The 25364-nt window shown below is 39.3% G+C and overlaps 5 protein-coding genes and 3 long non-coding RNA genes across 15 annotated transcripts in view; 4 read left to right on the top strand and 4 right to left on the bottom strand.

Moving 5' to 3' along the window:
• LOC143377394 (uncharacterized) overlaps positions 1-8475 on the bottom strand; it is a 131371-nt gene extending 122896 nt beyond the window's left edge. The window contains exon 1 of the long non-coding RNA XR_013087307.1: positions 8230-8475. This is a non-coding gene — a long non-coding RNA (uncharacterized LOC143377394). The remainder of the gene's footprint in view (positions 1-8229) is intronic.
• On the top strand, positions 51-4469 carry Cchl (Cytochrome c heme lyase). Its single transcript, XM_076828605.1, has 4 exons — positions 51-368; positions 533-851; positions 928-1283; positions 1354-4469. The coding sequence occupies exons 2-4, from the start codon at positions 630-632 to the stop codon at positions 1604-1606; spliced, it is 831 nt and encodes a 276-aa protein (XP_076684720.1). The 5' UTR covers positions 51-368; positions 533-629; the 3' UTR covers positions 1607-4469.
• Positions 2229-4391, bottom strand: LOC143377390 (histone-lysine N-methyltransferase SETMAR). Its single transcript, XM_076828606.1, has one exon. It carries the CDS (start codon positions 4389-4391, stop codon positions 3627-3629), a length of 765 nt encoding a protein of 254 aa, XP_076684721.1. The 3' UTR covers positions 2229-3626.
• Positions 4534-7970, bottom strand: LOC143377385 (traB domain-containing protein). The gene is given in 8 exon segments (XM_076828599.1): positions 4534-4583; positions 4586-4677; positions 4749-5158; positions 5956-6092; positions 6157-6271; positions 6466-6620; positions 7067-7332; positions 7831-7970. Coding segments are annotated over 7 exon segments (1218 nt in total). The 5' UTR covers positions 7326-7332; positions 7831-7970.
• On the top strand, positions 7313-8000 carry LOC143377396 (uncharacterized). The gene is made up of 2 exons (XR_013087309.1): positions 7313-7448; positions 7675-8000. It is a non-coding gene; the product is annotated as an uncharacterized LOC143377396 (long non-coding RNA).
• A 533-nt stretch (positions 8476-9008) lies between the features above and the next one.
• On the bottom strand, positions 9009-20221 carry Rfx (regulatory transcription factor Rfx). Of its 7 annotated transcripts, none has more exons than XM_076828581.1 (17): positions 19893-20221; positions 17363-17673; positions 16903-17083; positions 16566-16610; positions 16113-16218; positions 15952-16051; positions 15691-15846; positions 15233-15364; positions 14762-14943; positions 14229-14699; positions 14034-14155; positions 13860-13957; positions 13635-13790; positions 13354-13556; positions 13134-13287; positions 13011-13062; positions 9009-12929 (listed from the first exon to the last, which is right to left on the bottom strand). In XM_076828581.1, exons 1-17 carry the CDS (start codon positions 19900-19902, stop codon positions 12886-12888), a joined length of 2523 nt encoding a protein of 840 aa, XP_076684696.1. In that variant the 5' UTR covers positions 19903-20221; the 3' UTR covers positions 9009-12885. The 7 variants fall into 7 exon arrangements, with proteins under 7 accessions (XP_076684696.1, XP_076684695.1, XP_076684698.1 ...); XM_076828580.1 differs by having other exon boundaries at positions 16903-17095; positions 19893-20218; XM_076828583.1 differs by having other exon boundaries at positions 15691-15798; positions 16903-17095; positions 19893-20218.
• Positions 17671-19429, top strand: LOC143377395 (uncharacterized). The gene is made up of 2 exons (XR_013087308.1): positions 17671-17906; positions 17992-19429. It is a non-coding gene; the product is annotated as an uncharacterized LOC143377395 (long non-coding RNA).
• Positions 20222-22081: 1860 nt separating the features above from the next.
• LOC143377380 (sorting nexin-30) lies at positions 22082-25348 on the top strand. 2 transcript variants are annotated; one of them, XM_076828595.1, is made up of 7 exons: positions 22082-22305; positions 22529-22684; positions 22765-22875; positions 23115-23279; positions 23352-23547; positions 23614-23888; positions 23968-25348. In XM_076828595.1, exons 1-7 carry the CDS (start codon positions 22141-22143, stop codon positions 24325-24327), a joined length of 1428 nt encoding a protein of 475 aa, XP_076684710.1. In that variant the 5' UTR covers positions 22082-22140; the 3' UTR covers positions 24328-25348. The 2 variants fall into 2 exon arrangements, with proteins under 2 accessions (XP_076684710.1, XP_076684709.1); XM_076828594.1 differs by having other exon boundaries at positions 22083-22305; positions 23965-25348.
• The last annotated feature ends 16 nt before the right edge of the window (positions 25349-25364 follow it).

Below are 25364 nucleotides of genomic sequence, written 5' to 3'. Positions count from 1 at the left end.
GGTTGCTGTAATTCCACCTTTTGCGCACAGGTTGAGGAAAAACAGCTTTTCCTCGGAGAATTGTCTCGTGAATTATGAATGAGATTGTGCCACGTGTTTTTTTGTTTCAATTAGCAGCCTCCATGGAAATCACTATGAATGATAGTAAATCACTATACAGCCGCATGCTCAGTTGTGAATGGTGAGTGGTTGTGAAGAGCTTGAAGAATTCGGGATTGAGGTGTTCCAATTCTTCGAAATGCATTACACTTAATTTACGTTATCCGATTGTCTGTGATTACTGCAATACACGTAAATGCTTATAAGCGGTAATAAAAATATTTAAACGCGTCGTCGAAACAACGAAGGAATTTATACGTTAGTTCAATGTGAGTATTGCAACACACACCTGCTTTTATCAATCTTCTGGGATTGTGCTTCACAAATAAATGTATTCTTAGTTCCTGTGGCCGGAAATTTCTCACGCTTGCATCGAAGCGGGAATATTTATTTCATCACTGAAAGACACAGGTTATTGCATAATCTGTTTTAGGTTACCATTTCAATGTCAATCGTTTGACTTTTCTTGAATGAAAAGGGAGATACACTAACGCCGAACCTGGATTACATAAATCAGAAGGAGAAGCATAATGGGTAACGTAGTGACTTCTGCCGTGTCTGCAGCTGATGTAATTATGCCTGTGCCTCAGCAAGAACTTTCCAAGCCTAAACACCATGGAACGGATAAACTCCAAGGGGAACCTCCGCCAGAATGCCCCATGCATAAACCAGCGAACAAAGCACCGCCTAAAACTACTAGCGAATGTCCAGTAGATCACATGGCAGCGGACGATATCAATCCCCTTAATATGGTACAGCTGATAACTTTCTCTTTTTTCATGTTAGATTTAATTATTAGACGGAGTGAAATATTATACCGAGTTTCAGATGCCTGCTGCCAATCAACAACCAGCACCGGACCAGCCTTTCCCATTGCCCACGAATAGACAGATCTCGTCGATACCAAAAGCAACCGTCGAAGGCGAATTCTGGGTTTACCCATCTCAACAGATGTTTTGGAACGCGATGCTTAGGAAAGGCTGGCGTTGGAAGAACGACGATATATCACCGAAAGATATGGACGATATAATAAAAATTCACAATGCCAACAACGAGCAAGCGTGGCAAGAAGTACTGAAATGGGAAGCGCTTCACGCAAGGGAGTGCGGTACTCCAAGGCTTCGGAGCTTTGGAGGTAAAGCCACGACATATTCGCCACGCGCGCGCATTCGACATTGGATGGGGTTCGTTTCAGTTTCCACGAGAAAGATTCGCTCGCTTTTAAGACGTATTAATAAGTTTTTGTACTTTCAGGTATGAACTGCCGTTCGATCGCCACGATTGGATCGTAGACAGATGCGGGAAGAATGTAAGATACATTATAGATTATTACGATGGAGGTCAAGTAAACGAAAGGTACACGTTCGCGTTACTCGACGTGAGACCGGCTATGGACTCGTGGGTAAATATCTGGGATCGCATGAAGGTAACGTGGTGGCGTTGGAGATATTCTAAAGAATCTGAGGAATCAGAATCTGCCCCGAAACACGGTGAACAGGCGAATTAGAAGTTAGATAGAATAGAGAAACGTTAGATTCCTAATTAAGCACTCGTTTTGTAAGCTACGCGTTATGTTCAAACGATGTACGATTTGAAAAAAGCAAACGAAAGAGTGTATTTACATGCCACGCCAAAAAGATTTACTGTTTGAAAAAAGACACCCTCGTTTAGTTACTCGTATTCTATTGGTACTGAGACAATAAAACATTCATTCGACTTTGCAGTAACATTTGTAGCCAGTGTTAATGAAATCTTGCGAACAATTTTGTAAAGTACCATATCAGCTATTCTTAAGTCACCGTGTAAAAGGGTAATAAGTGCACTTTTATGTTGCTCCTTGTACAACTTCAATGCGAATTTGATCTCAAATAAAAAAGAAATAACTTGTTCAAATCAACTTACACGTTATTTGTAACATATTAAGACTACAAGGATCTTAATCAGACGACTCGCAACAAAATTGTTCGAAATATTGGAATCTTAAGACCTGGTTCTTTGAACGTTAATAAAGATGTAAGTCGAGGAAGAATGGAATGCGTATGCCTACGCTTCACTATGAAGGGCAAAATTTATTTGCATTTCATTTACATCTGAAAATTTGGAGAGTTAAAGAAATTCCAGCATTCAGAAATGTTGTACATGAAATAAAATTATATTTTGTCTAAAAGTATAAATGAAACTGTATCAAGTTGAAATTGATTTCTGATATAATAACAATGTTATGTTAGGTAAAATGCGTGAATATTTTATTCAATTGGAAGATTTATATACAGAGTGTTTTATAAACTGTCTATATTAAAAATCTGAAAATTCTTAAATAGTCTATTCAAAGTATGGACACTGCGAGTGATATTAAATAATTTATAAGACACTCTGCATTGAACGGTTCCCCCCCCTTACAACATTATTGAACTATATATATATGTATATATGTTTATACAAATATGTATATATCGCATCATTATATAATACGTAATTAACATACATCGATTATTACAAAAATGTCTGATACGTATATAACATTGAACATTAAATCGATGCAACGTGTAACAATGATGGTACATTGTTAGGAAACTATGTCAATTACAGAGTATTTAATATTTCTGCCTCAAATATTAATTTTACCCTGCTCGCACTTTTAATTCGTTTCGCTATAAAACTGGTTTGTAAATATTTCTGAACATCCGCCACATTGTACCACTATGGTGAAATTCAATTAGCAGATTTCGCCCTCGTTCAAATCAAATCCTGTTGCTGTATTGGCGAACAAATAGTTCAACAGTAATCGCAATCGTACAACAGAGATAAATTTTCCTCTCCGCGAGGTACCTTACCCTTAATACTACTAAGAATGTTTCCTAATATCAGTTTAAATGAACACACAAGCCGGCTGTAATAGAAAATGTAATTCCCATGATTGATTGAAGTAGCTTCATCGCGTTTATATTTTTTTTTTTGGGGGGGGGGAGTAATATTTTCAATTCCGCATTAATCAGGAAAAGAAAATAGAGAACGTTTCTGTACAATTGGCACATTAATCTTCTTTGCATTCTCTAATAAACTCAACAGCATGGAGTCAATAAACTATTCCCCTTTTCTAAAGATAAAATATATTTGAACGTGCTAGTGTGTATGAAAAGAAACCAGGGTGCAATCGATACTTTATACTCTTTGTACTGCTTATTCAATAGAGAATCAACCAACGATCAAAGCGACGAGAAAATACAATTTACAAATAAATAAACAAATTGCATTCTCAACTCAGGCATTCTATCCAACGATTAATCACATCTATCTATGAAAACTGATTACGAAGCAACTAAGAGTAGTGCCAATAATATCGAATAATTCAGAACACTGTTGAGGATCTTTACTACCCCAACGTTTCACCCTGAATTATGTAAATTTCGAGAATCTCTTCAATGTAATGCCAAGTCGTTCCCGAATTTATCAAAGCGTTGTAACGTTCGTGTAAGATACATTCAACTCAGCGTAACACGAAAGATATCGTAGTGTTCTTAGTGTTTCTAAATAGAATTATGAGGCAGATAGCCAGAACAGTTGTTGGAGCCACAAAGGCAGGGCGTATCACTGAGATCATGGACGGAATTAGCAACTCCACCAGCATAGTTAAAAGTTATTTCCTCACCGATTTCTATGTCTCTAGACGCGAACAAACATAACTGAGGCACTACTCCTTGGACTCTGATAGGTACGAGATTGGCGTTCGGTTCGCAGCTATGGTTCGAATAGCGCCCGATATTACCAAAATACTTGGGATCTATGCACGTGACGATAGTTTGATCACCAATGTGTTCAGAAACCACGAGAACATAATTCATACTATTTTTATTTGCCTCGACTCTGCGCTTTGCTTCATCGATACCTATCACCTCGCCAGCGTATTCGCTTATGAATTGGCCCTTCCTAATTAATTTAGTTGTGAACAGGCCGAGGCCTTTTTCACAGATTTCTGACACAATCAGGCTATCCAACGGACCATTCTGTACCACTCTATTACCACAATTTTCTTCACACGCGCAATGAGAGTTGCATTCGATTATTGGCCCTGCCAATTTCTCGTCTAGTATTCGATCATCGATGTAATTAGGAGAACCACGTGTGCACGAGCAATCGGAGCACTTGGCTACGCACGAACAGCCTAGCGAGTACTCTGATTCAAAATCCTCTATGTCTACACCCGGACCTGGTATATTATTCGCTACATACATAACACCTGGTATCGTATGCTCATATTCGTCTGCGCAAGCAGTGGCCTCCATGCTTACCATAATTTTACATCAACGAAAAACCCAAAGAAATTCGACAGGGTCTGTATAAGGATAGGCAGCACAAAATAAAGGAGAAAATTGGTTTCCGATAAGAAATGCGTTACACCAGTTTCAAGATCCTAGAAATAAAAGTCCAGCTAGTCTACTCGCCACCACTGACCTTTAAAAGTCCCTCAACCGATGACCGGACAGTATAATTTTATATCCCGCGTAAACTATGGCGCTCAGGAACGAGGCCTTAATGGTAAATTTCAATATTTTGCTCGATAATGGTTGGGGAGGCACTCTGTAAGAAAGAATAGAAGCCATGTTGTACCCATAAAACTTCATCCACGCAAGCGTGTTATACAAAAGTACCTCATAATAGGTGGTATGTCGGAAGGTTTGACTTTTCCCCAATTTTCCATAATTCCTGGAGTGTGACCCAATCCAACGATTCCTACCACTCTCATTGGTACTGCTCCGTTTGAAGTCCAGTGAGGCATACACGCCCCTTGGAGGGAGTACGTAAGATAGAGGTCCCTTTCCTTCACGAATACTTGTTCGATCGCAGGATACTCCTCTTTCATTTTACTAGTCATATCGTCTAACAGGTTCCTTTGTTTACAGACCTCCACATCCTCCTTACTAATATGGCCTTTTAAATTTATTAAATGCCATCCAAGTTTAATAGTCTGCCACCAAGATAATAATCTTACCGCCCGTTGTATCGTTATATTAATTGGCCGATCCGCCAACTGAATAATACAATTTGGAACTTTTTTTGCCTAGGAGGAACACCGTATAATTATTTCACGCCACTCAGTAGTGTTCGAGTACTCGACTATTCGAGTAGCTTGAAATTCGGACCGAGCCGAGCCGAGTACTCGAAAAAAACAAGCGGCTCGAAAGAACCGAGTAGCTCGAAAAAAACCGAAAACTCGAATTTTTTGGAGCGGGCCGAAAGAACCGAGCAGTCGAGTATGTCGAGTAGTTTGAAGCTTGAATGTTTCAAATATTTTAGAATACATATGTTTATCTACTGGATGGTTCGTAATAATGTGAGTAATTAAAATGTAAACTGCAAATGAAAATATTCTCTAACTATTGAAACTAATTTTTCGCGCATGTATGATTTAATAATATTTCTTCTTGCGCTCTCCTTTATTTTTCTTTCTTTTTTGCCTTTTCCGTATGAATTATATTTCTGTCGAGTCACTGTTAACAAAGGCTGTTACCCGTTAACAAAAAAATGAATAAGTATAAATAAATAAAGAATTCAAAGAGTCAAAATTAAGATAATGGGTTTTTTCAATGGTTAGAGAATAATTTCATTTGCAGTTTACATTTTAATTATTCACATTATTATGAACCATTATTAAGTAGATAAGCATATGTAATCTAAAATATTCGAAACATTCAAGTTTCAAACTATTCAACATACCCGGACTGCTCGGTTTTTCGGGCCACTCGGTTCTCTTCGAGCCGCTCATTTTTTTCGAGTACTTGGCTCGGTTTTTCCGAGTGCTCGAACAGCTCAACCGCCCACTGCCTAAGCACTAAAATCTATCTATTCTAGGTTTACCTCCTCGAACGCCCTGCGGAACTCGCCACCGGGTGCCACTTTAAGCTGCTTGGCAACCCGGGCTACCATCCTTAATAACAAGATATGTAACAATCCATTGTAAGGTCCATATTCCTTCAATGTGTCGGCAATGCATTCTACAAAATGAAATACATGAATGCCACGCCGAATGTCTCTGGGCACATAATCATACGGACTTACGAAAACTCAAGTTTTTAGCATAACGATATACAACTTCTTCGTTAAGTTGCAGTATACCAACTCTGGCTTTGCACAATTCCACAACAACAATATGAGGCTGTACTGCTTGAATGATCTTCAACATCAAAAGAGTATATGTTCTTATAGATTCACCGACGACTAATTTCAAAATACAAAAGTCATTCTAGGCCCTTTTAATTCACAGAATATAAAACAGGTAGAAGGCGATGTACATTTAAACTCCCGAGTCATCTGGAATAACCCTTGTATCTCAGCCGAAATTTACAAAATAAAAAAATGCCTATTTACCATTGATACATCATTTTGGCTCTCAACGCTAAAATGTGCCGTCCCCACTAAATACAATTTCCCTCCATCTGGCGTAGTGAGTAAGGTCACAGTGTCTGGTAATCTTTCGTCTATACTAGCATCGTACTCTTTTCGGAAGTACGCCAAATGATTTTCTAAAGCGAGAGGGATCTCCATTTAAATACATCTTTATCAAAATTGTGCAAAGATAATTCCTCGCGATAAATGCAACTACTTTTTAACACAGCGGTACCTTGGTATTTGGACAATTTTCTTCTATTTCTATATTGCACTGGCATTTTGAAAGCACTAACATACTATGGTATGAAATTTATCCTACAATTCAGACAACAGCTTTACATTGATTTCATTATTATATTAGAGACAGACAAGGACAAAGAGAGAGACGCTGCCAGTGAGAAACCTTAGAACGTCAGTTGTTTCAAAGCGCCTCCCGAAATAACTAGTAGTGCAATTATTTTTTGATACCTCTAATCGAAACTAAGAATAAAAGGCACAGGAAAGCAAAACAACAGGTACATATGTTAACTATATTCTGTGTTTTCTAAGAAAAATCCCTTATTTATTCTTTTACTATCACCTTCTGCTTCTGTTTCCTTTGTATCCACAGAGGATACCGTCGCCGAAGATTCACTTTCAGCTTTAGCTACCGGGTCTGTGTTTATTTGAGCCTCATTGGCAATCAATTTCTCGGTCACACTTTGCATACCAGATTTTGATGCCATATCATAATTATCTCTTTCATTAACTACGTAATAATGCTTGTCCTCTACAGACATTAGGCTCTGAGATATATCTGCTGCATCTGAACTACCGAAGCTCTTAGCGTCGGATGACATTTTAAACCTGGTGATTAAAATACACCTTGTATGAAATGTGATCCTATCGATCACAGCTGACCAAATAGTACTCTAAAACGAAGCAATTCTCCAGATTTCAAGCAGCCTCTACTTTACCATATGGTACCGAATTTCAACAATTACAAATTTCTTGAGGGCCCAAAATGTACTTAACAAGTAAACACGAAAGTATTTCGCGGTGACGATAAACAAGCTCCCTTCGAAGTTTAACAAGACTTAAAAGAGTCATCTTCCAACGATAACATATGCCAGTTTCAACTACATCATGCAATATTTGTATAACCTCCATAAACGACCAATATGGTTTGAATAATTAGATGATTTTCAGGATTACAACGAATGAAGCTCTTTCCCAAGCTATTTCCAAGATGACCATTGGAAAACGACCAACGATACGTATTACTTTTCCAAACTTACGATTACAAACAGTACGCAGGAGAAAAACTACTGACGACAGAACCTAACACTATTTACATCTTGATACCTTTCGCCTGATGTCACCAAAAACCGTTCACACCGAATTCAGCGACCGGAAACCTCGTTACCCTTTGCTCGATAAAATCAATCAAGACCCAATCTATTCTTAACGCATAAAGTATCGATCGTTATCGTATTTCAACTTATCAATAAATAAATCCGGGGATTACCGTACAATTGCAATTATTGACCCCATTCTCCTCTTGGTACTCGAAATATATCGAGTGTTGCGTGTTAAAAACACATTTACCAATCCTCAAGTTTTTTAGTGGATCATATTTATGCATATATCGAATATTTCTGTATACTATCGTTTGATTTCTCGGGAAATCAGGCGATAGTGAGTAAAAGAATGAAAATATTGCTCGATGGTAATATTATTAGAAGTTTTTCGGTATTCACTCACCAACTCGGGCTCGAAGTAACGAAAGGACCAGGACATCCTAGTTGCAGCGTGTAAACGCCTTTATCTGCCCAGGATGATGCCCAAAATCGTTTCCAAGTGTTTCGATTCATCATAGCACAAGCCTCTAATGCACAGATAACAAAATATTACTTAATTTTTTAATAACAGAGGAACCGTTAAGGGGAAACGAAATTACGTTGTTGCGCGAAATTTGAAATACCGAGGAACAAGATGGACGCCGATAGGGGACGCCACAAGTTCCAACGAATTCAAATCGAAGTATTTCGAAAGAATGATACGCGATACTCGTATTGTTATATTTCACTCGTTTTACATGGAAAGTGAAATATAATGTTACAAGTTCTTGTAAAATTATTAGCGTTATCTGAATTTCCGCGTAATAGGAATATTTGAGGGGAAAGGATGCTTACCATCCATCGAGGGCGTTTACGCTATTTCTGACAATTTTCTGCAGAGCATCGCCCTTATTCATATATACGCGCACTCCCGAGCCGACACTTTAATGAAAGAATGCAAAAAGAAACCCTGTCGATCGAAATTTCCACGGAAATTCGCAAAATTTTGTTCACTGAAGCTAACGCGAGCCACCCTCCCCAAAGAACACCGATGCTTTGAGGATTGGGTCACGTGACTCGTGCAGAAACTGTTGCCCGCCAATATTCAAACGCGCAAATTGTTCGCTTGAGTACTTGTCAAGATAAAATAGTAAATACGTAATATATAATTACTGTAGAATTCATAGAACTAGCGAACACAAGTTTACAAGTTTTAAACATATATTTATTATTTATTTATTTATTTTTTTTGTGATTCGCACATTCACACAATTCTTAGAGCTTCTTACATCTCGCATAATTTTATATAAGTTGTTATCATTTTGAGCTGCATTCAGTAAAAATAATCTTATTTAAGCAGTTAATGAATGACACTCGATTTGTGCAAATCTGGAGGTATCAAAATATCTTCTATACGTCATAAGGAAAACGATACTTTTCGCTTTTTCCTCTTTCCAAAGAGTATCTCTTAATTTTTGTCTCTCGCTCTCTCTCTATCTCTCTCTCTCTTATTTTTCTTCTTTTTTTGTTCGTGTTATCAGCGTCCACTCTCAACAACATAGTAAATCTTTCTTTTCTGTCTTACAAGTGGAAATATTTAAGGCCGTCTTCTTCCGCAACATAGGAAACCATGGTAAGTTTGATCTTTCATTGTCAACAACAAGACTACAATTGCTCGCACCTTATGATAATTGTGAAACTTACGAACAGCGACCCTACCTAAAGGTACCAACGAGTATCGAAGAATATAGAATTGTGTTTGAATATCTGCGGCTTCGCTTCTCGATGATGGGACACGTCGCTTGGATTTTTTATTATTAGACATACTTGTTTCGCGAGCCAGTCGAAACGGTGCACATTTCTATATTCGGCTATACTTGTCAACGTGGCATGAACTCTCATCGACAAGAAAAGAAAACGTAGAAATCTCTTAGAAAGCCATTCTTACGCTAAGTACACATAGGTATCGATAGTTTTTACATGTATAAGCTCATTATAGTTATGGAAATATTCTATCCTTTCGGCTTGCACAAATAATACATGCGCAACCAATGGTCGATGTACTGTGTGATACTCAATCCCTGTTTCTTGACTTAAGTCTATCAAGTTTGACTAGTATGCAATATTTTTATACAATAAATAAACATATATATATATATATATATATATATCCTATCTTCGTTAAAATTATTTTGCAAATTTCGCAATGCGGTAAATTTGACCAGTGTTTAGTACCCTTTATTATGACCTGCAATAAACTGGACTCTAGTTTGGAAGAAATTTGTATCGTAAAGGATTCGTTTGAATGAACAGAAGAGGGGACGATGTTTTTGCGATACTACATCTTTATAAAATACATTTTCTTCCAAACTCTTATTGGATTTTCTTTCGCTCCGGGTGTTTGAAAAAAATTTACTAGCTCCTTTTTAGTTTTCGCACAAAGTAGTAGAAAAATTGAATTAGCTATGCAAAGAAGCCCTAAAGGAAGAGCATAACTTTGTTTATTAACTTCATACATTTTGGTCGTTTTGGAAGCTTCTTATTCAATTCTTTGTATAATTAAAGTACAATAAAAAAATGTTCGTTTTTTCCCTTCTTGTATGAAATAAAAGGCACCAAGTTTTGCCAAACATCTAGTTTGTTCGTAGGAATTTGCGTCTTTCAATTCAATCGAGTGTGTTGGACAAGTGTAGCGTGTCTTGTAATGACATTTTCAGATATCTGTGGGATTCTACTCGGTCTTCTTCTTTTTTTTCATACCTCACGATACGACTGGACTCAGGATTTCTCTGTAAAATCAGGCAACCGTGTGCTTCTTACGTATTAAACTTTGAGTCACGTAGGGTGTGGCCACAAAGCTTTGCAATCAATCTATACAGCAGTGCTTTGCAATAGAAAGTACATTCGCAGCATCGATCTTCTATTCGAAAAAACACACCGTTCATAACAATTTTGAACCATAGTGTTTCGATACGTTAATTACTAATCGTCGCGGGAATAATTAACTTTATATACACACTGCATTTCAGAGAACATAAATCGTTACTTGTTATAGAAGTTCACTTAAGTGCAAGGTTCCCATGAGTCCTCTACGTGCTAAAGGAGTGTTACTGACATTAATCGATAAACGTAATACATAAGTTAATGGAAAAGTGTTTAAGGCGGTACGTGCCAGTCTCATTGAAACTTTGTACTGACTTAGAAGGATATAATAGTATGGACCGGTGCGTGCAACCACGTAAGATATAAATATACATGTATAAAATATGAAAAATTTAGAGACTACAAACAATATTTGCGAAAACAGAATATAATCATGTATCGTCGTATAGAGTGAATATACAAAGTTTTAATGAACCTGTAGTACACAACAGATTACGCTTCCTCTTGACGTACACTAAAATACTTACAGAAAAGAACATACTAAATTACGATAGAAGTCTTTTGGTGTCATATCATAAATAATCATAATCGTTAGCCAAAATCTTACGCGATCTTTGATGTTTAAGAAATGGCTATCAGATACATATGTTACACTTACAGCAGTTACGTTGCGGTAAATGTAACACATACGTACAATTTAATACAATAGTAATAATAAATTACTAAATATTTCATGAAAACAGTAGCATTTGAACGCCATACGTAAAGAAAAAAGGAAACAAAAATATCGAGTATGCTTTCAACATTTTAAACAGCTTGCGTGTATCGCCGCAAAGTTTCGTAAAATAATATATATATATATATGTATATAACAAAAAAAAAATGTAACGTGATAATTCACAATGCACGCTTAAGACCTAATACTTTATTACGCAGAAGAGTTACTTGAGTGTCTACAAATATAAACCATATATATCCACACAGATTTTTTTGTTTGTTTTTATAGTAAATATATTAAAATTATTTAAATGCGAAGCATGTTTGAAGACACTCGTAGCTTCTACTGTCATAATTTCCAGTTCCTTCTTCTTTCGCTTCCCCCCTCCCTTTCTGTAAACTTCAACAACTGTGCATTCTCACGATCTGCCACACCGTTTCGTATATGTACATTCAATTCGAAAACCATAGTGTATATTCTATCAGTAAATCAAAACGATTACAATTATATCATTTACGTCCATACTCTTCCCACTGCTGTTTTGTACTATTCGTTTGAAAATACTGAAAGAATATAAATATATGGAGTGTAACAGATGCATCACCAACAGAATCATTTACGCAGCTCGATGTACAATTAATAAATCCCAGTAAAAAATATGAATGTCGGAGATAGTCTAAAAACTTCTAAGATTATATACCACTTCATAGTAATCTAATTTGCATCTGCTCCAGTAGGAATATTATTTTTCTTTTTTTTTTTACTTTTCATCTCTTTTCTTTTAATCTTTGACAATACCGTCGACAGGGCGGATTTCGTAACATGTTATTTTCAAGTCGTACTTTGTGCAAAATAGAATACGTCGATATGAACGCAGGCATGATCGCCCTTCCCACGCAATCGTGTCATTATTACCCGACCACTTTCTTTCACACAAACTGACGCTCGCTAATTCAAGCTCAATCCCCTTAAATGAATAAAAGACCGTTAGAAGTTCGGCAGTTAGAATTTCGGCTCGTGGATGGCCTGATAATAAACTCTCAAAGAAAGCAGCATATTTCTTTTCGTGAAATGATGATCGATCGAGCAAGCTTTTGATATTGTATGCTATAAGGGCATGACAAATTCATGGTCCCATATATTTATCAATGATGTTCGACTAGATGATACGTTAACGTACTAAACATCGTGCCAGCGATACCTTACACTTCAATCATACACATGCTTGTACGAAACAAGACTGCAGTACATATCCCTACACATTTATATCACACAAACTTACTTAGATTTGTATACATCCTGGGCGTTATGCAAAAATCTTCCTCTTCGTTAAGTCATAGGTGACAAGATCTCTTGTTTTATATAAAATTATAATTTATGGGACTAGTGTGTTTAGTAGGCCTGCATGCTCTTGTGCTAATATCTCATTCTCAGGTGCTACTGGCTTCACTTGCAAAACTAAAAGGCGTAGGCACGCAGTTAGCTTAGTTTCATGCGCTTTGGTTGACTCGTGTTCGACGTGTCTGTAAAAGAGAGCCACTTTCAAATTATACCATTGCTTCACAAACGGATAGGCCTTTCGAGGAAAGTTAATGGATATTCACCTCCGTTAGAAGTCGCACCAAATGCACTGACTAAAGAGCAATTTTGACTTTTCTGAAAGAAAAAGGATTGCGAAATGATCGGGGATATCGATATATTCTGTATTGCTTTCAAAAGATACGCACATCTCCCATTACTGCTATTGGCGTTGTGCCTGTGGCGATAGCCACTTGATGCTCGATCAAGTAGAACATGTACTCGTCGTACAGTAATCGAATAAGGTGAAAGGACCCAAAACTGGCCGCGCTTCTCAAAGTGAGGTCACGAATCACCATGGAACTGTCGAATCAATAATAACACAAGTGATAAATTAATAATAACGTTTTACACGTTTACGGTAATTACCTGTAGAAGGACCACTTGAGCAAAAACTGTCGAGCAGCTTTTGCAAATGTAGGTTTCTCCTCGAAAGGCTTCAGAACTTGCGTCACAACACTTTTCAACCAAATTGCCCAATCCTCCAACGAATTCTGTTGCTGCAGTGTCACTTTAAAGTCTGCCTCCAATCGTTGCACCATTGCGTAGTCACACTGGCACACCCACGAAGCCTGAAAGGGATAAACGTACACTCTGGATAGCTAAAATAGTTTAGAATACGATTTCCTTCGTTCGTTTAGTACAAGTACCTGTTCCTGCACATTATGAAAATCAACACGGTTCAGGTCAGCCAGCATTTGATTTATTTGACTAGAATTTTGAAGCACTGCGCGTGCAGCTTGAGCAAGGTGGTTCAGCGATGTGTAACGCCTTAGTGTCTGAGCAAATGCTGATACAGCGGTTAACTGAAACCAGATTCCGTTTCTCGTAACTGTTCGCAAAGATGTCACTCATTCGCAATATGTCAATCGTACCTTTATCTGAGTCATCTCTTCTGGACAGTCAGCCATCGCGGACGTTAGCCATGATTCTAGTCCTTTTGCAAAATTTCGAATAGACTGCGTCAACGAACCTGGAGAATCATGTACAAATTAACGCAACAATGAAATTAAGATCATATGAGGAAAGAAACGATCGATGAAACTCACTTGGTATAGGTCGCAGTACATTAGGCATTAGTACTTCGACCAAGTTCTGATAAAATGTGTAGTCAACCTTTCTAATGAAATCTTGAACCTCCGAGCACTTGCACATCTGATACAGTTTGGTTCTAAATATATGTAGAGAGATAATTAGAATCATTTCCCACTTAAATATGATAAACTTTCACTTAGAGATCTTACTTGGATAAATATTTCTCTTCCTCGCACTCGTCGCCGTTATTATTGTCCTGACTGCGCCAGAATTCTCTCCAAAGGCTTTCCACGGTGGCAAATTCGAAGTTTAGAACCGCATCTAAGAATGCTTCGCAGTGTTCCCTGTATATACTGCGGAACGTGTCGATATCCTCTAATGTGCAGTCCTCGGGAAGGGACGAACCATGCCCAACTATTATCTCTGGGAATTCGGGAATAGCTCCGCTCGCTTCACCAAGATACTGATGGTACTGCGGTGGTGAACTGTTCGAGGAAATATTTGTATTCGAATGCGTATTGTTCTCGTACGTAGTATCCTGTTTCTGGTTCACAAATTTGAATCGTTTCGCTTGAGAATTTGCACCCTGCTGCTGACGGGGTGTTCCATCTTCGTTCAACATAACTAAGGGAGAGCTGGGCTTGACACGGATTCCATAATAATGATATTTCGAATTTCCTCTGTAAAAAATCAAGCATCACAATATACGATCAACTATGTTCGAAAGAATCGAATACCTTACCTTGTGCCCAATCGTCTGGTTCTCAAACCCAAGAAGACGGAACGTATCAGTTTCCCGAAGCTTGCGGCATTCACAGGGTCTAACTTATTTTCCGAACAATGACGCAAATAGTGGTTGTAGAGCGTGGATCTTGGAAGGGAGACACCGTCCGCTGTCTCATAATTTTCGAGCAACCAGTGAACCTAGTTGCATAAGAATTTGTATAATTCGTAAACACGGAAGGAAATTCTACTTTGTCTAACTACGATACATTATTTTGAGAAAGAACGTATAATTGAACAATGTTAAACAAATCGATGTTAAGTGTACAATGGTAACTAAACTACTTGTAAGTCATAATTACTAGTGAAGCATTTACGTTAGGAAAAGTAACTTTCAGCTTATTCTAAGAAAGCTGTTGTCCCTAACGAACATGCTAGAACAAATTACTGTATGGCCAAGCCTGGAAACAGGGAGTATGTATCGGCTTACTGTGGCTTGGGAAACTCTAGTGGCATGCGTCATGTTTGCTGCTGCAGCTGCAGCGTCTTCCACGGTGACAGCAGTACCTCCTGAATTACCGCTGATCAAGTATGCCCCTCCACCCCCGCTAACCACAGTTTCCTATCAAACAACCCAAAGATACCAATAGCCTGTTAAACCCCCGTTTGGAAAAGAGCTTTACTAAAGTAGAACAAGAACAAGTACGTTTCTAATAAGTGTAACAGCTATCGTAGCTATCATTCATTTCTCAGTACAAAACATTTATCACGAAATAAAAACCGCCCCTTTCATCCCTCTTACAATCATGCAGGGCTCCCATGCCTGCGGAAACAAGAATTCGCGTTTACATAGTAATCTCTAAAAGTTTACATGGGAAATAAAACAGGATAGAAAGTAATGTGGAAGCAGTCCGATGTGAAGATTGTAAACATGCAATGCTGTCTTACCGCATTTTCTGTCTGCGGACTGGCACGCGCCGCAGCTGCAGATATTAACGCGTGTGCAGTGGGATCCCCGTCCACGACGCTCTGTTGTATGAGATACGTGCCATTGCCCTGAGATAATAATTGTCCAGTTGTTGAATTTGAACCTTGACCAGTGACCTGAATTCGCAGGATATCGTTGACAGTGATAGTACACCGTGGCTAGTATTATGCTTTAATTGCCGCTATATTCATTAGCAGGAGATAAGGAACTTTGAAAATTACCTGTGCATACGTCACTGGTGTGGATGCTGGCGTATAATACTGATTCGAAGCAGGAGTGTACATTGCTCCTGCTTCTCCAACAGCGTATACAGGATATGTCCTATGAATCGCAAGTTATGTAATGAAACGGTACCGCTTAAATATGGTATTTCTGAACTTACATCTGACCATTCGCCGGTATATACGTGGAACCATCCCCCTCAACATATTGAACGTAGGTAGGATGAGAAACAGACTCGGACCCCACTGCCTCTGGTTCACCTGACACTGAAACAGACATGGCATATTTTAATTTACTTACGGTCAATCGTCTCTTTAGACGAACAAAGCTTCACAAAATGCACGCGCATCGAAGAATTATACCTTGCCAAAGAATCGTTAGAAAAAATAGAGCGCGGACACTTGCCTCCTCGATATAAAATGTGATGTCCACATATTTATATTTGTCTTTCCTCATTCATGGAAATAATAATGTATAAAACTTCATTCTCATTAGTGTGAAATATACAAGAATGCCGATGCATGCAAAATCAAACTGTAGATCGTAGTTCTATGAGTCCGCTGTGTATTTAATTAATGAAATAGAATGCATGCTGATTATATTCTGCCCTCACCTACTGCCGTTGTGAGGGACGCGTAGGATGGTGAATCACTGGTGCCTAGTGTAGTCAGAGTAGAAGAACAGAGGTGCATGTTTTTCAGCAGCATGGAAAGGGCCAAATCTCTACTCAAACACTATAATTTTTCAAACTGATCCTGATACTCACCCCTAACATAAGCGACTTATAACGAGTCTTTCTACACCGTATTATCGTAATTTCTTTCGCGTCTACGAACTATAATCGATATAAAACTAATTTCTCAGATGTCTATCGAATGTTTGCAAGTTTGTAACGGACGAACAGGTACGTGAAATAAAAATGCGCTGGTAATACGCTACGTGAAACACACCTGTTACTGTTATAAAATGCGGCGAACCACTGACGATGGTGCCTGCCGATGTGGATGCAGCGTCAGAATCGACGAGGGTGTGCTGACCGGAATGAGTAGTATTCACTACGACTTGTGCTGTAACATGTGCCGGGGTACCTGTAGAGCCGTTGGAAGAATCTGCAGCTGTTTCAAGCGGATCCTGAACCAATAACTAAATTATTATTATTATAGTATGCGTGTTCTCATGATCAGCAGCAAACTTCTGTATAATAATATAAGTATTTCAAGTGGACTTCTTCAACTTTTTAATAAAAGAGTTCGAGGCCTTTATGAATTATGGTACAACGATAATCAACACTGTGTATTTTTGTTATGGATCTAAATAGAAAGGAATCCTTGGAGATTGGTATTAAGCTTTCCAAGAGAAGAAATCTCACCTTGAATAAGAATGCAATAAATACAACGTGATGTAACAAACCTGGATAGGCTGTAGATTATTTGGACTGGAAGGATCAGGGCTTGTGACAACGGTAATAAGTTGCTGGCCTCTCGTTGACTGACTCTGTGCCGCACTACCACTGCCACTGGAACTGGAAGTAGTCACGACAACGACGCTCGGCTTAGGTTCCACCCCCACTGTTGTGGAGCTACCCCCACCGTTATTAGCTCTGGTGGATGCTGCGAGGGCATACTGGGCTCCTGTCGTAGTCATGGCAATCACTCCTTCACCTCTCTCTACTCCCACAGTATCACCACCACTGCTGCCTCCCCGTTTCTGGAGGGAAGAGTCTGTAACGTAGACGTACGACCCACACAAATGCAACAAATATCAATAACGTCTTCTGATGGACTCGACGCATGAACTACTGCCGTAATATCCTCTTATATGCCTAATCACCCTACAAAGTACAACTGGCGGAGAAACTAGTTGGCTTATGAGTGAAAGCAATGCTGTTAACTAATGTGTCGTGCAAAATATCAACAAACATCCCTTAAAATGCTTATAATTACAAATAGAAAAGGTACAAGTTCTTTTTATTGAATTCTTTTATTTAATCAGACATCTTAGTATTTCATACACAAATATATTCGATGTAATTTGCATAGGTGCGTTAGCCGTTTATGAACAATAAATTTGCATGCACATTCTGGCGAGAAAATCGGCAAGGCACGACAGTAAATTATCATCGTGGATGTACAAAGTTTGCAGATAAATCGGATGCATATAATAGAACGATGACGCCTGGGATCGGGCGTTAGATATGCCGATAGATTAGCAGGCACCCTAACCTATATAAGGATCGACTGTACGTAATTTCTCGCAGGTGTGCAGCATTCAATAATATCTACAGATCAAAGGGAAGCCCCGAAGAGCTCCCAATATGAACGAAACACGTCATAGCCCGTTACAACACCTATGCGGCGACATGTGTTGGTACATCCTGTACCTGTTGGGGTGGCAGGTACCAAACACAATGTTTCAAAGGGAAGAAAGCGAAAGGGAGAGTGGGGTGGTGGCTAAAATGCACCGTACGCTTGACTGGACACAGAACTCTCTTTCAAGGGGGTTGAAAGTATCAATAGAATAGGTCTGATAGCTCATATATGCAATTAGGGAGCATTAAAGCTCCCTGCTTGTAGCAATAAATTTTACAATTAGCTCAAATGCTTGCCAGAAGGATAGAGTTTTAATATTAAACAGGGGTAGGAGAACATTTAGAGCATGTTCTACTGAAAGGGATTATGAGACTTATTAGCTGAAATGATTTTTTTCGCTCGAATGGCGTCCTAATGTAAAACCCCTAACATTCTTCTCTTAAATTTAATATAGAATATCTGGCACAGCTGTTGTAGGAGAATATTTTACACGTGCTGTTGTTCGGTATGAGATACTGTGTCTGTAAAGTGGTGATTATATTGGAAACCATATACCATGTGTGCACCTGGCCTCTGTTACGCATGGCCGATGCTTAGGACTATCCTGCACACCTTATCTGTTGTTACTTCACAATGCATGCTCACTGCTCCTGTATTACCTCCTTTGAAATTTTTATGCAACAAATAATTTTGACTACTGTTGAAAGCAAAAACATAAAAAGACAAACAGACCTACGACATTCTATTACTTTTTATTGGAAAAATAATAGCATAGGTAGCATTTACAAAGATATTCAGTTAAAGACATTGAACTGCACGAAACGTAAGGAGAAATAATTTAATATATCCCGAGCAACAATTGAATAGTTAAAGGCAGATGCCTTCCAATTATGCGTTCTTCTTCGTGCCTCAACAAGTACATTGATATAATTGATAAGCCCATTCTAATTAAGAGTAGCAGAGGCTTCCAAATATTGGATACCCCCTGGACAAGGGTGCACAATGAAATCACTACAGCGTGACGCGATGGGGGGAAAACATAAAGCAAGAAATCTGCAATGGCGTTCTACTGTAGGAGAGGTAGCAAAGAAGGAAATAATCATTCCTCGACGCGGGGATGCTTGGAAGAATTGGTGAACTAGAGAGGAGTATAGGATTCCTAGGTGAACGACATCTTTAAAATGAAATATCTACGCAATATTCTCCGCTTTAATATAGATATCCAAAACATCAAGGGAAAGCCATTATATCACAAAGTAATTAAACAAACACCCAATACTGGGGTAGGATTCGCAGATACATAGAAACTTAGTACCATCGACGGAACAACGATAGCAGGTTATTTGAAGATCGACATGTTGAATAGCTACAATCATAAAAGAACAAGAGACACTCGAATATGTGCTTGTCAAGCATACAACAATCGACTGTCACCGAGCAAACACGTATTAGAACCGATAAAGCTAATATCGCGCGGTCGACAGCCCGCTGGGCTCGTCGCGGCTGATACGCGTTCGTGCCGATCCCGCGGATCTGTGCAATAGAGAAGTGCGAGGATAAAAGGTTGTGCACAGAGCAATAGCGATCAGGATGGTGATGAAGCGCATCTCGTACGTCCCTTTCTTACTCACCTGTCTTCATGAATGGCGTGTACTTTCAGCACGACGCCCGGGCGCACTTGCGCGGCCGAACGTGTCCCCCCACGTATTCCAGCCGGCCTTTTCCCGTTCAAGGAACAGCCGTGCCTGTCACCCAGGAAACCACGCGGACAGCCAGGCCACCGTAGGAGCGGAAAAACGGAGCAGCACACTCCGACGAACCTGTATATTTTGTTGTCGACGGCTGGTCGGAGTGTTGGTTGTCTGCTGCTGCGGTCTCCTTGACTACGGCATCACTGCCCGCGTCACGGCCACCGCCGTACCCAATAATCGTACAATGGGGCGCGGAACCCCCTGTATAATAATAATAATAGCGCGTCCCTGTTGCGCCAGGGTCGTGCACAGAACGACCAGAAGGATTAGCGGAATAGGATACGAAGATAGAGATAGATACGTAGTTACGGTACCGGAGGCGAGGTACAGCTGTTCGGGGAGGGCGGGGATGTACAGACCTAACCTAGATACCTAGATATCCTAACATACACGCGTATATAAGGTGTCGGGTAACTTGTAATGAGAAAAGCGTGATTCTTTGATTGGAAATCAATAGAGGAAGTAGAAACTTTTGCATGTAACTTTTTTCTTCGAGGCTCCTCTGATTTATTTTTGAAAAAGGTGTCCCCTTACTTTCTGGGCACCCTGTATACACCATTTAGGAATTGCCAAGGTGCCTTAAACTCCAAATTACCTATTCTGAGAGCATTATGTGAAATCAATCGATAAGGATCGTTCCTTTTTTATTAGGATTTCAGAGAATTTGATACTTTACTACCGTAAAGTATTTGTAATTAAGATTGCTAAGATTGCGGTAGGCTGACTGGTAACTGGGATCTATTATTCGACAACGAGTAATAAATTCTTGCCAGAGTCTTGCAAAAGTTGATTGCAAAAATGTTACGTCATAAAGCTTCTTTTACAGAGGGTTCGTGGAATATTTGATACGGCACTGAATAGCGCCGCGCGTGCCCCTTTTGCAAGATAGCCGTTTAAGCATTCGATTAAATCGCTGGAATCTACGATTCCTGTTCATACGGGGATTCTATTTCAATTTTGTCGCGAGTAATCCCTACTATAGAAATAGCAAATATTCGCCAGATATTGGGATTGCATCGTGCCTGGTCGTCCGTACGCCAAGCAGCCTCGCACCTATGCGCAATCGCGTAATAGTGCGCGCGCCACACATGCCCAGCCGCATTATGACATTTTCTTAATATCAATGAACAATCCTTTTCTATCAGTTGTCAATTTCCAAGGAAATTAAACGCACAGCGCGTGGAAACATCTGTAATCGATCCCTAAAGCTTCCTCGCCCCTATTTGAATTCATAAACTGGTCGAATATACCGCGCTTTCTTAAGGCGCGCAATTTGAAATTGCCGGGGCGCGACGAGGCGAGAACGATTAAACATCGACGAAAATAATAGTTGTCTATCGCGATATCGGAGGCAGATGACGTACTCGAGATTCTCTTGTGATTAATAAACGCACCGGTCCTGCGATTATAACGTTTTCAAGAGTTTCTGGATTTGTTATCTGTGAAATAGAATAGGAAGGGAAAACTTACTCGATAATGGGTTCTGCGGTCTGTAATAAATAATTGGCAGCGAGGACTCTTCCGCCATCATTATGGAGTATCTCTTGGAAAAAATGGAACTGTATTCGTCTTCTTCCTGCCAATCCATCTCTTTACGAGATCCAATCGAGAGTTTCGAATTCTTGACCGCGGGAAAATGTTTTCAGAGTGTATCCCAGAGATACGGTTTCCACGGGCGCGAAATATTTGCTTCTTTCGCCTCGAAACGTTGCAGATTCTTTTCCCCACGCGTCGCGACAACTGACGATCGAATTATTGTTCTTCAATTACGGAGAACAAGAACGCGCGATCCTGCTTCAGAAGAATCCAAGGAAAATGGCGGGTAAATTCTAGTCGTCCCTCTAAACCATTACTTTATCCGATTTTCGTCCATTCAATAGCCAAATGTTCTTCTCTCACTTCTTTACTCCATTTTTTATAAAATAATCACCCATCCATGTACGAACAGCTCGTTAATTTCATTTTCAAAAATTTCTAATGCTATTATGTATTTGAAGTTTTTGTATCGACTATTTTTTTTCTCGATAGGTGATCGATGTGCGCACAACCCCCGCGCTTCGCGCAGTACTGCACATCGTGACGCAGTATCGTGTCAGCTCTGTTGCTTTACTTGCTTGACAGTTCAAAGATGATGACATCTTCGGAAACCGAGGTGGAAGCTTTGGGTGACAAGGGCACGGAGGATTCCGCGATCCTAGAAGTGAGCACGATGGCAGTCGGCGGTGTTATTAAGCAAGAGAGCCGTGATAACGATTTTCTGTCAAACTGCAGCACCTCCGTCGAGGGCTCTATGGTAAGGGCATAACCTCAAACTCGGCTCTGACAGATCGGATTAATTGTATCATGTTGCGGGGTTAATAGATTATTTATAAAACTATGATGCTGACCCACGTACAATGACCCTCGCTTTGCAACTTAACGTTTTTTGTTTTATGGATTTCCTTTGCGAACCCGAGCACGGCAATTACGTTGCGAGAATGGGAGAAGCAATGCAAATTCACCATTGAAACTTTCAGATAGCGTCCCCTTCGATTGATAGCTTCTCCACGCTGCCGGAGCAAGAGATGTCAGACTTTCAGACAGACTCTCGGGATCTGCAAGTTAAAGTGGACAATCCACAGAAGCATCTTGAAACGCTCGAGACTTATATTACATTTCGTATAACTACAAGAGTAGGTTTGATTTTATTTTTTATTTCTGCAGTCTGGGTAACTTGGCTTTGGTTAACGACAGTGTTTGCATATTGTCCTAGTCCACGCGAGCTGAATTCGAAGAAGGAGAGTATATTGTTCGAAGACGCTACAACGATTTCATTTGGCTGCGACAGAAGCTAGTGGATTCTTATCCGACGCATATCATACCAGTGAGCCGTTGCAGATTAATCTTATGCTTAAGAGAGAGGACTACCTAGAAATGTTCGAAAAATCGAAATATTAAAAATTAAAGTTTAATAATTAAAGTTTATCGGTTTTTCTAGAAAAAATTCCCAAAGAAGCATGTTGTTTTGACCGTTCTAGGTAGGCCTCCCCCCTTAATTGTTTATACTTAGGATAATCTTATGCGCTACACGAGCGAGATTGCACATGGATTTTTTTATTACAGCCAATGCCTGGGAAACATACATTACTCGCTCAGTTAGATCGTTACTCCAAAGAATTTATTATCGCTCGTATGAAGCTGTTACACGTATTTCTGAACAGAGTTGTCAATCACCCTATTCTTAGCTGCGACAAAAACTTGCATATCTTTTTGACCACTAAACCCGCGGTAAGCATATCTTACTACTCCTTTGCCAGGTATATCCTTTGGTGTTGTATGCTTATTCTGTGTGTATTTAAGGAGTTCCTTATACATCGAAAGAATCGTGCGAACGTTCTGGTGAAAATGACCGATTCCTTGCAAAATATGGCGAGCACATATACCATGAAACAACGTCATTACGAATTCGAGCAGATTCGAGATTACTGTATAGCTCTTAGCGAGAAGCTAGCAACTATAGATAAAATAAATCATCGAATACACAAGGAGAGGCAAGGTACAATAGAGAGCAGTAGGTTTTTATGTGGGATATTTCTATTATAAATTCTATTAAACGTTGTAGACTACTTACTTGAACTGCATCAGTTGCATCCTATATTCACCCTGTGGGCAACATCCGAGCCGGAACTCGCTCCAATTCTACTGGCAATAGCCAAAGCGATAGAGTGCAACGCAATGGCTCACCAGAAGCTTTTAGAAAATGTCCCCAATGAAGAGCGGGAGTACATTTCGTACATAGATGCGGTGAAAAGCGCGCTGTCTCGACGCGACTCGATGCAAATTGAGTATGAAATGACTGTGGAGGACTTGGCAAAGAAACGAGTGGAAAAGGATCAGGTATAAGGAGGGATTAATGTACTGTGTAAGAAAAGAATGTGAAACCACAACTGTTCATAAATTCTATTGATTTAAGCAGCTAATGGGTGTTACGAGTGGCACAGCTTCGACTCAGAATTGGGGTGGATCGTTGTGGAAAGCTGAGTCGCGCGATGAGAAGCTAGAGAGACTTGGACAGACGATTCCGCGGTTAGCCAAACAAGCAGAGGTATTGCAAGATCGCGTGGAATGTGCTAATGAGAATCTGCGTAGTGACTTGCAAAGATGGAACGTGGAGAAACAGATGGATTTGAAGAACATGTTAATCTCCATGGCTGATAGACAGATCAGACATTACCAGGAATGTATGAATGCGTGGGAGGACATTCTTACCGGCCTAAAGCTGGATGGGATAGGATCTGATGTTAGCGTAGGACCACCAATTAAAATACCAGTTTGAAGTGCGAGCAGCCTTCGCTTTGCCATTTGGACATGCACACACATACACACACACACACAGAGCAAGTATTTCCATGCATTTTAGGAGATGAAAAGGTAAATACAAGTCATTTGCCAGTCATGACAAAAAGTTTTATTGCAATTATGAAGCTGACCTTACCAGCTTCGATATCACTGCTTGTGTCGGCAATTAAATAACTCTCTTAAGTCTTAAATGTTCTTTGTCGACAAGTTCGATCGGTACTTACATAAATTACAAGTGCATTTGTTAGACGCACATGTTGCACATTTATACATATACACGTGTGTATATGTATGTATATATATATACGCATTCATAGTTTTCAGATATAAAAGTTTATGGTAAAATGGCTTTATAATACAATAAGATTGTGAAACGACATGAAAAATTAAATATATAGCATATTTAGTCCTATGAATATACATAGCTAGGGCAAAATTTCGGCATAGAATCAGCTAAGGATCTTAAGATATATTTTTCCTTTAGATCACCAAGTTAATTTTGGGACCAAGTACTAAAAATGATTTTTCACCATTTGTTCTTTCCGTTACGTTGAATCACATACAATATCATTCATTGACAATCAGTTTTTTAGTCACCTAGATCTGGTAATTACCAAAGTTATCTATAGTATATAGATAGTCAATGTATAGCGCTAGAGTATAATTTACAAATCGGAGCAAACGCCTGCGATCTTCGTTGTATCGTTAATCAGTAATCGCGATCTACGTCGTTAAGATTCGGACAATCCGCGCGGCAGCACTTAACAATCAACTTGTACAAGTAGTCTCGTGAAAAAAGAAGCACAGTAAGAATCTATATAACGCGTTTACGTCTGCTGTTATTTCCGCTTGGAACTAACAATTCTTGATACAGTATAATTGTGTACAATATACATGTATATGGGGTACGGTTCCAATACATTCATTACCATTATACATGTTACCTTATCGATGAAACTTAGATTTGTAACGATAAATAAATTATTGTTTGCAACGTACTGTTGACACGGACAG

The sequence above is a fragment of the Andrena cerasifolii genome, chromosome 15 (genome assembly GCF_050908995.1).
Source record: "Andrena cerasifolii isolate SP2316 chromosome 15, iyAndCera1_principal, whole genome shotgun sequence".
Classification (NCBI taxonomy): Eukaryota; Metazoa; Arthropoda; class Insecta; order Hymenoptera; family Andrenidae; genus Andrena; species Andrena cerasifolii.
Note: the sequence above shows the minus strand (reverse complement) of the source record. Positions and strands in the feature narration are given on the sequence as shown.